Raw genomic sequence first — 14,594 nt, forward strand, 5'->3', positions numbered from 1 at the left:
GCCTCAAAGGACGACCTTAAGGCCGCCTCCAATCTTCTGTCTTGGGCGTCCTTTAGGGCCGTGCCACCTTCCACCGGCAACGCCGTTTTCTTAGTCACCGCAGTGATTAAAGAATCCACGGTAGGCCACAGATAGGCCTCACGTTCACTCACAGCCAAAGGATAGAGGCGGGACATAGCCCTAGCCACTTTAAGGCTCACTTCCGGGACATCCCATTGAGCCGAAATTAAGGTGTGCATGGCATCATGCACGTGGAAGGTTCTAGGCGGGCGCTTCGTCCCCAGCATAATGGCAGAGCCAACAGGGGCTGAGGGAGAGACGTCCTCCGGAGAGGAAATCTTCAAAGTGTCCATGGCCTGTAACAACAGGTTGGGCAAATCCTCTGGGCTAAAAAGCCGCGCTGCAGAGGGGTCATCCGCTCCATCCGAGCGGGGATCCGTCTCCTCCAAGGAATCCGCAAAGGACCGTTGGGAGACCTCAGACACGCTGCCCTCATCTACATCGGAGGAGACAAAGTCCTCCAAGGCCTGGGAATCAACCCGAGGGCGTTTACCTCTGGGAACCTCAACCTCTTTACCAGACGAGGGAGCAGGGGCAGCGTTTTGCATGAGGAAAGCCTGATGCAGCAGCAAAACAAACTCGGGGGAGAAACCCCCCAGACTGTGCACTTCCGCAGCCTGGGCAACAGCCCTAGACGCACCCTCAACCGGCGCTCGCAAGAGCGGGGGGAGAGACATGCTGCGCATCCAAAATGGTGTCCGGCGCGACACTCCTCGAAGGAGCCGCGCGGGAAGAATGGCGCTTAACTTTAGCCGCTTTTGTGCCGTCGCCCAAATTAAGGGCGTTCATGGCATTGTCTCCAACCTCAAGGGCGGCCCACGAAGAAGCCGTCCGAGCCGCGTGGCCGGCCAAGATGGCGGAGGCGAGGAGCGGGGGATGGGCGTTTATGGCGGGAAAAACCGCCACGCCGGAGGAAGGACCGGGACATTCATCGGTCACGAAACTGTCACCCAACAAGGGCGAATCAGGCTGAAATACCCCCGCATCCCCTCTAGAAGCGCTCAAACGATCCGGGGAGCGACCCTTTGCGCTCTCGCCCTCAGACGCCATATGCCACGAGGAGAAGAATCGGGGAACCCCCTGCCCGCTATAAAAAGGTAAAAATTACCTGCTGTCCGCTCCGAGCTGTAACGAACTGGTGTCCCAGTGAGTAGCTGCAATGAACGTTTAAATAAACGTCGAAATAAACGCCTTTAAGGACGTTTAAAATTTTTTTTTTTTTTAACGGAGCCAGCGGGAGGGAGGAGAAAAGGAGGGACCTGGCACCACCAGGTTTGCACTTGCTCAAAAGAGCCCTCAACCCCAGGCACTCAACAAAACCTAAAAATTAGGCTTGGAGGCCTAGCCAGAGCTGCTGCTGTGTGTGACCACCACCTGCTGAGATAGAGAACATACTGAGGAGTTTCCGGCAGCACATGACCACATATAGGGAGGCAAAAGTTTGCTCTCTATCTCCACCTGCTGGTAGATGGACACAACCCACCAGTCTATGGATTGATCAGCTTGATGATATGGAATGTTCTATTGTAGATTAAAAACTGGTTAAAAGATAGAAAACAGAGAGTAGGGTTAAATGGTCAGTATTCTCAATGGAGAAGGGTAGTTAGTGGGGTTCCCCAGGGCTCTGTGCTAGGACCGCTGCTTTTTAACATTTATAAATGACCTAGAGATGGGAGTAACTAGTGAGGTAATTAAATTTGCTGATGACACAAAGTTATTCAAACTCGTTAAATCACGGGAGGATTGTGAGAAATTACAAGTGGACCTTACGAGACTGGACGTCTAAATGGCAGATGACGTTTAATGTGAGCAAGTGCAAAGTGATGCATGTGGGAAAGAGGAACCCAAAAGCGAATGCTACATACCTGTAGAAGGTATTCTCCGAGGACAGCAGGCTGATTGTTCTCACTGATGGGGTGACGTCCACGGCAGCCCCTCCAATCGGAAACTTCACTAGCAAAGTCCTTTGCTAGCCCTCGCGCGCCCGCGCGCACCGCGCATGCGCGGCCGTCTTCCCGCCCGAAACCGGCTCGAGCCGGCCAGTCCAGTATGTAGCAAGACAATACACTTCAAGGGAAGACACAACTCCAAAGGGGAGGCGGGCGGGTTTGTGAGAACAATCAGCCTGCTGTCCTCGGAGAATACCTTCTACAGGTATGTAGCATTCGCTTTCTCCGAGGACAAGCAGGCTGCTTGTTCTCACTGATGGGGTATCCCTAGCCCCCAGGCTCACTCAAAACAACAACATTGGTCAATTGGGCCTCGCAACGGCGAGGACATAACTGAGATTGACCTAAAAAATTTACCAACTAACTGAGAGTGTAGCCTGGAACAGAACAAACAGGGCCCTCGGGGGGTGGAGTTGGATCCTAAAGCCCAAACAGGTTCTGAAGAACTGACTGCCCGAACCGACTGTCACGTCGGGTATCCTGCTGCAGGCAGTAATGAGATGTGAATGTGTGGACAGATGACCACGTCGCAGCTTTGCAAATTTCCTCCATGGTGGCTGACTTCAAGTGGGCTACCGACGCTGCCATGGCTCTAACATTATGAGCCGTGACATGACCCTCAAGAGCCAGCCCAGCCTGGGCGTAAGTGAAGGAAATGCAATCTGCTAGCCAATTGGATATGGTGCGTTTCCCTACAGCCACTCCCCTCTTGTTGGGATCAAAAGAAACAAACAATTGGGCGGACTGTCTGTGGGGCTGTGTCCGCTCCAGATAGAAGGCCAATGCTCTCTTGCAGTCCAATGTGTGCAGCTGACGTTCAGCAGGGCAGGAATGAGGACGGGGAAAGAATGTTGGCAAGACAATTGACTGGTTCAGATGGAACTCCGACACAACCTTTGGCAGAAACTTAGGGTGAGTGCGGAGGACTACTCTGTTGTGATGAAATTTGGTGTAAGGGGCCTGGGCTACCAGGGCCTGAAGCTCACTGACTCTACGAGCCGAGGTAACTGCCACCAAGAAAATGACCTTCCAGGTCAAGTACTTCGGATGGCAGGAATTCAGTGGCTCGAAAGGAGGTTTCATCAGCTGGGTGAGAACGACATTGAGATCCCATGACACTGTAGGAGGCTTGACAGGGGGCTTTGACAAAAGCAAACCTCTCATGAAGCGAACAACTAAAGGCTGTCCTGAGATCGGCTTACCTTCCACTTGGTAATGGTATGCACTGATTGCACTAAGGTGAACCCTTACGGAGTTGGTCTTCAGACCAGACTCAGACAAGTGGAGAAGGTATTCAAGCAGGGTCTGTGTAGGACAAGAGCGAGGATCTAGGGCCTTGCTGTCACACCAGACGGCAAACCTCCTCCAATGAAAGAAGTAACTTCTCTTAGTGGAGTCTTTCCTGGAAGCAAGCAAGATGCGGGAGACACCCTCTGGCAGACCCAAAGAGGCAAAGTCTACGCCCTCAACATCCAGGCCGTGAGAGCCAGGGACTGGAGGTTGGGATGCAGAAGAGCCCCTTCGTCCTGCGTGATGAGGGTCGGAAAACACTCCAATCTCCACGGTTCTTCGGAGGATAACTCCAGAAGAAGAGGGAACCAGATCTGACGCGGCCAAAAGGGAGCAATCAGAATCATGGTGCCTCGGTCTTGCTTGAGTTTCAACAAAGTCTTCCCCACCAGAGGAATGGGAGGATAAGCATACAGCAGACCTTCCCCCCAATCCAGGAGGAAGGCATCCGACGCCAGTCTGCCGTGGGCCTGAAGCCTGGAACAGAACTGAGGGACCTTGTGGTTCACTTGAGATGCGAAGAGATCCACCAGGGGGGTGCCCCACGCCTGGAAGATCTGTCGCATCACACGGGAATTGAGCGACCACTCGTGAGGTTGCATAATCCTGCTCAACCTGTCGGCCAGACTGTTGTTTACGCCTGCCAGATATGTGGCTTGGAGCACCATGCCTTGACGGCGAGCCCAGAGCCACATGCTGACGGCTTCCTGACACAGGGGGCGAGATCCGGTGCCCCCCTGCTTGTTGACATAGTACATGGCAACCTGATTGTCTGTCTGAATTTGGATAATTTGGTGGGACAGCCGATCTCTGAAAGCCTTCAGAGCGTTCCAGATCGCTCGCAACTCCAGAAGATTGATCTGTAGATCGCTTTCTTGGAGGGACCACCTTCCTTGGGTGTGAAGCCCATCGACATGAGCTCCCCATCCCAGGAGAGACGCATCCGTGGTCAGCACTTTTGAGGCTGAGGAATTTGGAAGGGACGTCCCAGAGTCAAATTGGAGCAAATCGTCCACCAATACAGGGATTCGAGAAAACTCGTGGACAGGTGGATCACGTCCTCTAGACCCCCGGCGGCCTGATACCACTGGGAGGCTAGGGTCCATTGAGCAGATCTCATGTGAAGGCGGGCCATGGGAGTCACATGAACTGTGGAAGCCATGTGGCCCAGCAATCTCAACATCTGCCGAGCTGTGATCTGCTGGGACGCTCGCACCCGCGAGACGAGGGACAACAAGTTGTTGGCCCTCGCCTCTGGGAGATAGGCGCGAGCCGTCCGAGAATCCAGCAGGGCTCCGATGAATTCTAGTTTCTGCACTGGGAGAAGATGGGACTTTGGGTAATTTATCACAAACCCCAGTAGCTCCAGGAGGCGAATAGTCATCTGCATGGACTGCAGGGCTCCTGCCTCGGATGTGTTCTTCACCAGCCAATCGTCGAGATATGGGAACACGTGCACCCCCAGCCTGCGAAGCGCCGCTGCTACCACAGCTAGGCACTTTGTGAACACCCTGGGCGCAGAGGCGAGCCCAAAGGGTAGCACACAGTACTGGAAGTGGCGTGCGCCCAGCTGAAATCGCAGATACTGTCTGTGAGCTGGCAGTATCGGGATGTGTGTGTAGGCATCCTTCAAGTCCAGAGAGCATAGCCAATCGTTTTGCTGAATCATGGGGAGAAGGGTGCCCAGGGAAAGCATCCTGAACTTTTCTTTTACGAGATATTTGTTCAGGGCCCTTAGGTCTAGGATGGGACGCATCCCCCCTGTTTTCTTTTCCACAAGGAAGTACCTGGAATAGAACCCCAGCCCTTCTTGCCCGGATGGCACGGGCTCGACCGCATTGGCGCTGAGAAGGGCGGAGAGTTCCTCTGCAAGTACCTGCTTGTGCTGGAAGCTGTAGGACTGAGCTCCCGGTGGACAATTTGGAGGTTGTGAGGCCAAATTGAGGGTGTATCCTTGCCGGACTATTTGGAGAACCCACTGATCGGAGGTTATGAGAGGCCACCTTTGGTGAAAAGCTTTCAACCTCCCTCCGACAGGCAGGTCGCCCGGCACTGACACTTGGATGTCGGCTATGCTCTGCTGGAGCCAGTCAAAAGCTCGCCCCTTGCTTTTGCTGGGGAGCCGCGGGGCCTTGCTGATTCGCACGCTGCTGACGAGAGCGAGCGCGCTGGGGCTTAGCCTGGGCCGCAGGCTGTCGGGAAGGAGGATTGTACCTACGCTTGCCAGAAGTATAGGGAACAGTCTTCCTTCCCCCGAAAAATCGTCTACCTGTAGAGGTAGAAGCTGAAGGCTGCCGGCGGGCGAACTTGTCGAATGCGGTGTCCCGCTGGTGGAGAGACTCTACCACCTGCTCGACTTTTTCGCCAAAAATGTTATCCGCACGGCAAGGCGAGTCCGCAATCCGCTGCTGGATTCTATTCTCCAGGTCGGCGGCACGCAGCCATGAGAGCCTGCGCATCACCACACCTTGAGCAGCGGCCCTGGACGCAACATCAAAAGTGTCATAAACTCCTCTGGCCAGGAATTTTCTGCACGCCTTCAGCTGCCTGACCACCTCCTGAAAAGGCTTGGCTTGCTCAGGGGGAAGAGCATCAACCAAGCCCGCCAACTGCCGCACATTATTCCGCATGTGTATGCTCGTGTAGAGCTGGTAAGACTGGATCTTGGACACGAGCATAGAGGAATGGTAGGCCTTCCTCCCAAAGGAGTCTAAGGTTCTAGCGTCCTTGCCCGGGGGCGCCGAAGCATGTTCCCTAGAACTCTTAGCCTTCTTTAGGGCCAAATCCACAACTCCAGAGTCATGAGGCAACTGAGTGCGCATCAGCTCTGGGTCCCCATGGATCCGGTACTGGGACTCGATCTTCTTGGGAATGTGGGGATTAGTTAATGGCTTGGTCCAGTTCGCAAGCAATGTCTTCTTCAGGACATGGTGCAAGGGAACAGTGGACGCTTCCTTAGGTGGAGAAGGATAGTCCAGGAGCTCAAACATTTCAGCCCTGGGCTCGTCCTCCACAACCACCGGGAAGGGGATGGCCGTAGACATCTCCCGGACAAAGGAGGCAAAAGACAGACTCTCGGGAGGAGAAAGCTGTCTCTCAGGAGAGGGAGTGGGATCAGACGGAAGACCCTCAGACTCCTCGTCAGAGAAATATCTGGGATCTTCCTCTTCCTCCCACGAGGCCTCACCCTCGGTGTCAGACACAAGTTCACGGACCTGTGTCTGCAACCTCGCCCTGCTCGACTCCGTGGAACCCCGTCCACGATGGGGGCGTCGAGAGGTAGACTCCCTCGCCCGCATCGGCGAAGCTCCCTCCGCCGACGTAGTCGGGGAGCCTTCCTGGGAGGTGGCCGCGGTCGGTACCGCACGCGGTACCGACGTCGGGGACCTCAACCTGGGCGATGGGCCAGCCGGCGCCACGCTCGACGGTACCGGTGGCGCAAGCACCGCCGGTACCGGAGGGGTAGGGCGCAACAGCTCTCCCAGAATCTCTGGGAGAACGGCCCGGAGGCTCTCGTTTAGAGCGGCTGCAGAGAAAGGCTGAGAGGTCGATGCAGGCGTCGACGTCAGTACCTGTTCCGGGCGTGGAGGCTGTTCCGGGCTGTCCAGAGCGGAGCGCATCGACACCTCCTGAACAGAGGGTGAGCGGTCCTCTCGGTGCCGATGCCTGCTGGGTGCCGAATCCCTCGGCGACCCAGAGCTCTCGGTGCCGACACGGGGAGGAGACCGGTGTCGATGCTTCTTCGATTTCTTCCGAAGCATGTCACCGGAGCTCCCCGGCACCGACGAGGAGGACGTCGAATCCATCCGTCGCTTCCTCGGGGCCGAGACTGAAGAAGGTCGATCTCGGGGGGGGCTGTACCGCAGGAGCCCTCAGGGTAGGCGGAGACCCACCCGAGGGCTCACCGCCACCAGCAGGGGAATGGACAGCCCTCACCTGCACTCCACCCGATGCACCACCGTCCGACGACATCAGCAGACGAGGTCCTGGTACCACCGACGTCGATGCAGCTATCCGATGTCTCGGCGCCGATGCAGAGGCCCGATGCCTCGATGCACTCGATGCAGGGGCGGCCGAGGAAGGAGGTCTGGACGCTGACGACGTCGATGCACTCGAAGATCCCGGTGCCGATGCCGACGAAGAGCCCGAGAACAACACGTTCCACTGGGCTAGTCTCGCTACCTGAGTCCGCCTTTGAAGCAGGGAACACAGACTGCAGTTCTGAGGGCGGTGCTCGGCCCCCAGACACTGAAGACACGACGAGTGTCGATCAGTGAGCGAGATAACCCGGGCGCACTGGGTGCACTTCTTGAAGCCGCTGGAAGGCTTCGATGTCATGGGCGGAAAAATCACGCCGGCGAAATCAAAAGCCGAAATGGCGAAATTTGAAGCACCAAATTTAGAGGGAGAAAAAATCTCGACCGAGGCCGAAAAGAGGCCTACCCCGACGACGAAAGAAAACTTACCGGGGCAAAAAAGCTGGAAGTACGGGGAGGATTTACACGAAACCCGGCGGGGGGTTTCCGGAGCACTTCCCGACTAGGACAAAGCTTTCCCGAAGGAAAAAAACACGTTCAAAACAAATTGGACGCGCGAGGTCGACTTTCCGGGGCTCGACACGGCGAAAACACGACCGTACCGAGTGCGGACAAAAGAAGACTGGCCGGCTCGAGCCGGTTTCGGGCGGGAAGACGGCCGCGCATGCGCGGTGCGCGCGGGCGCGCGAGGGCTAGCAAAGGACTTTGCTAGTGAAGTTTCCGATTGGAGGGGCTGCCGTGGACGTCACCCCATCAGTGAGAACAAGCAGCCTGCTTGTCCTCGGAGAATTATAGCTACGTCATGCAAGGTTCCACGTTAGGAGTCACGGACCAAGAAAGGGATCTAGGTGTCATTGATGATACATTGAAACAGTCTGCTCAGTGTGCTGCTGCTGCTGCTGCTAAGAAAACAAATAGAATGTTAGGTATTATTAGGAAAGGAATGGAAAACAAAAATGAGGATGTTATAATGCCATTGTATCGCTCCATGGTGCGACCGCACCTTGAATGTTGTGTTGAATTCTGGTCGCCGCATCTAAAAGAGATATAGTGGAATTAGAAAAGGTGCAGAGAAGGGTGACAAAAATGATAAAGGGGATGGGACGTCTTCCCTATGAGGAAAGGCTAAAGCAGCTAGGGCTCTTCAGCTTGGAGAAAAGGCGGCTGAGGGGAGATATGATAGAGGTCTATAAAATAATGAATGGAGTTGAACGGGTATATGTGAAGTGTCTGTTCACGCTTTCCAAAAATACTAGGACTAGGGGGGGCATGCGATGAAGGTACAATGTAGTAAATTTAAAACGAATCGGAGAAAATCTTTCACTCAACGTGTAATTAAACTCTGGAATTCGTTGCCAGAGAATGTGGTAAAGGCGGTTAGCTTAGCGGAGTTTTAAAAAGGTTTCTACGGCTTCCTAAAGGAAAAGTCCATAGACCGTTATTAAATGGACTTGGGGAAAATCCACTATTTCTGGGATAAGCAGTATAAAATGTTTTGTAAATTTTTAGGATCTTGCCGGGTATTTGTGACCTGGATTGGCCACTGTTGGAAACAGGATGCTGGGCTCGATGGACCTTTGGTCTTTCCCAGTATGGCAATACTTATGTACAAAGAGCATAAGTGTGGGAAGACAGGGCTGCACACAAAAAATTAGATTAGGGACTGTGGGTAGACAGGTCTGAACACAAAAAGTTATATTAGCACCCAAACTGCATGCACATACATCTATCTGCACCATGTGCTGGAATACTTTTTAGAACATCAATATTGATATCGTAAATGTGTTGGGTATGTAAGAGCTTCCACTAACACAATCCCATGTGTGCAAGTATACACTGTCCCATGCTAGTGCATGATTTTTGTGCAGAGTTGATTTGCATATTTGATTACTGCACTGGAGGAGCAAAAGAACTTAGCATATGAATTCTTAATGTAAGAGTAATTCCAAAGAATTAGCATATTGTTCAAATGCAAGGTTTCAGAATGAGTGGCGAGCCCCAGGATTAGCTAACAACCCATTCCAAATTCTATGGAAGTGGCTACCTCACTCTCCCTGTAAAATTCTGCTCAAATCAGCGAGTCATCCAAATAGGATGTACCAACAACCTATCCTTCTGCAGAATGACTGCAATCACGATCAACTTAGGAGAACATGAAACTGGAAAAGCCACCCCAGTACTGTGAAACAGGGCAGTTGCTGGTGATCAGCCAAACTGGGATATGGTCCAGGGACATCAAACTTCCCCTGGTGGATGTCCACTATCATAGACCACAAAGAGGCATATTTTCAAAGCACTTAGCCTTCCAAAGTTCCATAGGTTTCTATGGAACTTTGGAAGGCTAAGTGCTTTGAAAATATGCCTGATAGCCTTTCACTTGGAACATCAGAAGGGAAGGCCTGTTAAAAGCAATGGATCCTTAGCGTTTAGAACCTCCAGAATGGTCCTCCATGATCCACAGTACTACCAGCACCCAAGAAATCAAGCGCAAGTCATCCCTACAAGATGTGTACCATCATGGCTTGCTCAGGAGAAACCTTCTCCTTCAACAAGACTCCTCTGCAAAATCTGACAGGGCTCCCAAAGGATGTTGGTGGGGGGGGGGGGGGGGGGGGGGGGGGGGAGGAGAGAAGAATCTGCTGAATCCAGGGATTCTGTATCCTCCAGATCACCCTCTGACACAAGGTGAGGCCTCTTCGCCACCAAGGGGGGCTCTTCTCAAGTGTGAAGCTGGTATCACTCCTCCTGAGCTCTGGCCCTTCTTGAAAGATATGCATGAATAACACAAACTCTGAGCTAAAGCTCATTCTTGGTTGCTGACAGCTCCCGACTAGGTGGACCTGGAGCATCATATATCTCTGGCTTCCCACCAGGCTCAACCTCAGGAGCCCATCTCCCTGGCTATACTCTGAGGGAGTGCTACTCAAAATGGCAGCGGTTCTCACCAAAAACATGCCTCCTGCACACCTGGGATCTTTCCTTGTGCAGAGGATCCCTTTGACCCTGCCAATTCCCATTAGCGCGTCTCTACTGGAATTGCATCCCAGGATGGCAATCCGCTTCATTACTCGGTACATGCACAGCATTCGCTGCTAGTCCTGATGCTAAGATCAGTGCTTGCCACAGGCTATGCTGCACTGTCTGCACGTGGCCTGTGCCACCATGCCTTGGCCTTCCAATCCGAGCACCCCTCAATGAGTGGATGAGTATGGAGCACAGTGTCAACACTCCCTATCCAACCAGAGCCTTTCCAGTTTCACTATCTCTATCAATGCTGCAACAACTATTTTTTTTTGGTCAGAGCTGTCAAGACAGATCAACTCCAAGCTCCCTTCCAGGACAGAGAGGAGGACTGAGGGAACAGCAGCAAAATGTTTTGTTTTGGGTTTTTTTTTATACCTCTTAGGCAGCTACAGTCTGCAGAGGTTTACCTCACCTACCATATCCTAGAGACTGAAAAATACTGACAGGCTGTATATACTGCACAGGACCCCAAAGGGTGATGTCAAACCAGTGGCTTTCCGTTTCTATCTGCTGGTAGGAAAGCTGGGATGGGACATGATTGATATTTTGTATTGCTTCTAAGATGTTTTGGCTTGTTCAAAAATTCCAATAAAAATGTATTCAAAATAAGGAAAGCATAAACACATGCATCTGGAGAGGTCTGAAAGGACAACGAGGAAGTTAAACTATATAAATCAACATGTCAAATCTGAAGGAAGCAGACAGTAAAAGTAGCAGCAGCAGAACAGACAAGTTTTAAAATGTCCACTACATAAAGCAGAGTATCTGCATGCCATGCTACCACACCACATATTCTGTTGTCAAAGCAATAATGTTTTCTAATGCATGTCAAGACCCAAGCTAGGCTTTCATATCAACATACACTACGAGAGGAAAAATAGACCCTACATCATTCTGGCAACAGGTCTACCAAAATGAATGGCCAGTAAATACTAACACCGTACAACTCCTTCTAGAATGGGATAACATATGTAAAACAATATTAGACACAATCGCCCCATTCCAAACTAGAACATCGCACAGGAAAAAATCTAATCCATGGTTCACCGAAGAGCTGAAAGAACTCAAAACGTAAGTCAGAAAACTAGAACGCGCATGGAACAAAAAGAAAGATGAACACACACTGAATGCATGGAAATCACTTCGGAGGAAATACACTATAAAACTATGATTGGACCAAACTACAAAGACATGCACAAACTCTTCCACCTTGTAAATAAGCTGCTAGACACTACACCTGTTACAAACAATAACAAAGAAATACCAGGGGTCGACGACCTCTCGAACTACTTCAAAGAGAAAATCACACAACTACGACTTAGAATACCTACCAGCCCTACCGAATACACCACATTCCTGAACTGTCTAGACCCTGAAGACAGAATACACCCAGCAGACAGGATCTGGACCGAATTCGAAGTACTGTCAGAAGACCTTATCCTTAAAACGCTTAAAAGATTCGCCAAATCCCAATGCAAACTAGACATCTGCCCAAGCAGCCTCATGAAATTAGCTCCTCATCAATTCATATTAGACTTAACGAACCACCTGAATTTCATGCTACAAAACGGACTTTTCCCAAAGGAAAAAGGAAAAATCTTACTCACCCCAATAACCAAAAACACAAAGAAAAACGCTAGTGAAATAACTAACTACAGACCAGTTGCATCTATACCACTAATAACCAAAATAACAGAAGGAGTAGTAACTAAACAACTCACAAGTTATCTCGACAAGTTCTCAATACTGCATGACGCCCAATCAGCATTCCGCTCGAATCACAGCACAGAGACAGTATGAACTACCCTATTACCAAATTTAAGCAACGGATCGCAACAGGCTCCAATATACTCCTCCTACAATTTGACATGTCAAGTGCCTTTGACATGGTTGACCACGGAATCCTATTACACATTCTTGAATATTTCGGCATCGGAGGCAATGTCCTAAATTGGTTCAAGGGGTTCTTAACCTCACGCTCATACCAAGTCACATCAAACTCAACCACATCTGCTGCATGGACACCTGAGTGCGGAGTACCGCAGGGATCTCCCCTCTCACCAACAATTTTCAACCTACTGATGACCCCACTAGCAAAACTTCTATCAAACCATAACCTCAACCCTTATATATATGCCGATGATGTAACGATATATATTCCTTTTAAACAAAACCAACGAAATCAACCAAAGTCTACACATCATGAACACCTGGGCAGACGCATTCCGACTGAAATTGAACGCAGAAAAAACTCAATGCCTCATATTAACCTCCCAATACAACACAACAAAATTTACTGCTATCAACACACCTAAACTAAACTTGCCAATTTCAGAAAATTTAAAAATCCTTGGAGTAACAATCGACCGCTACCTTACACTTGAGACTCACGCGAACAACACAACAAAAAAGATATTCTTCTCCATGTGGAAGCTGAAAAGAATAAAACCATTCTTTCCAAGATCTGTCTTCCGCAACCTGGTACAATCACTCGTATTAAGCCATCTAGATTACTGCAACTCATTATACGCAGGCTGCAAAGAACAAATAATGAGAAAACTTCAGACAGCCCAGAATACAGCAGACTCATCTTCGGAAAACCAAAATATGAAAGCGCAGCACCATTACGCGAGAAACTACACTGGCTCCCACTCAGGGAACGTGTCACCTTTAAAATATGCACGTTAGTGCACAAAATCATTCACAGTGAAGCCCCTGCATACATGTCTGACTTGGTAGACCTGCCACCTAGAAACGCCAAAAAATCATCCAGAACTTTCCTCAACCTCCACTTCCTTAAGTGCAAAGGCATAAAGTATGAAGTACTACATGCATCAACCTTCTCCTACAAGAGCACGCAACTCTGGAACGCACTGCCACGCGGCCTGAGAGCGGTCTATGAGTTGACAGACTTCCGCAAACGATTGAAGACCTCTCTCTTTGACAAAACATACCGCAAGGATCAAAACATATAAATCCCATATACACCATAACAACGCCTCAAGATATTACCTCATGTACTCCACTTCCCCGTACTCTCTCCCATTCAACAACCTACCCACAGATAAAAAAATGTCTACCCCATCGCTCTCTTGCTACTATTCGATCAGCGTAGTAATTCCCCAACATCATATCCTTTAGTTTCTACGCCCCAAAGGTGATTGATCTGACTCTGTCTTCCTTAACTATTCACAATGTAACCCATAATCGTAATGTAACAAACTGTACTTCCATCATTTACAATGTATTGTAAGCCACACTGAGCCCGCAAATAGGTGGGAAAATGTGGGATACAAAAGCAATTAAATAAATAAATAAATTCAGGCTTTTAATTTAGCTTTAACAGTCAGCATACACCATGCTAGGAAGCAGATTGACATTCAAGTCCAAAACTGCAGTGTCAAATCTCTAAAACTTACCTGTTCTTCTACGGCTTCTAGTCCAATATGGCACAGTCTCAATAGTGGAAACAGCTTCAATTGGGCCCCCATCATTAGGCACCGTAACAGTAGTTTTTGCCACTATGGACTCATTTGCCTAAAACAAAAGAATTCAAGTGAAAGAACAAATGTGTAATTTCAATAAATACTATACTAAAATAGTTAAGAAAAAGGAGGTAAGAGGCACCTGAAATATTACAGAACTAGTAAAAAAGCCCCGTTTCTGATGCAAATGAAACGGGGGCTAGCAAGGTTTTCTTCTGTGTGCATGTGGGAGTGTGTGTGTCCCTGCCCTCTGGCCTCTCTCCCCTCCCCCCTCTGAGTCCTTCACTGTTACAGAGCCAGCGATTTGATTTCGTGCTCTGCTGTTTTCCTTCACTGACTGTTACAGAGAGGGCGGGGTAGACACTCATAGGGAAACCGGATATCTCGCCCCCTTCACACTTCCGGCTGGAGGCTTCATAGAACGTTGGTGTTGCTTTTTATATAGAGAGATAGTCAATCTGGATAAGTGAATCAGAGGCACTGCACAAACTAAACCAGTGGTTAAGGGAAGCAGAATTCCCCCAGTTGATGGCAAACATCGGGGTTTCATGAAACCCAAATGTGTAATGTCTTCTGGACAACAACCAAGGTGCCAAAAGAGCACAGTGTCAACACTCCCTAAGAGGAGCACTCCTCCAAGGTACATCAAAGAAGTCAACACAAGAGCAGAGGGTGACAAACCGAATCCATGCCTGGGATATATGCAAAAATATTTCATTCAGTAGCACCAGATGAATGACCCAACATGT

At 50.3% G+C, this 14,594-nt stretch overlaps 1 protein-coding gene across 1 annotated transcript in view; it reads right to left on the reverse strand.

The window, feature by feature from the left end:
* RACGAP1 (Rac GTPase activating protein 1) overlaps positions 1–14,594 on the reverse strand; it is a 219,477-nt gene that overhangs the window by 122,640 nt on the left and 82,243 nt on the right. The window contains 1 exon segment of the mRNA XM_030198223.1: positions 13,780–13,897. Coding sequence (XP_030054083.1) covers positions 13,780–13,897 — 118 coding nt within the window.

The sequence above is a fragment of the Microcaecilia unicolor genome, chromosome 3 (genome assembly GCF_901765095.1).
Source record: "Microcaecilia unicolor chromosome 3, aMicUni1.1, whole genome shotgun sequence".
NCBI classification, from domain to species: domain Eukaryota; kingdom Metazoa; phylum Chordata; class Amphibia; order Gymnophiona; family Siphonopidae; genus Microcaecilia; species Microcaecilia unicolor.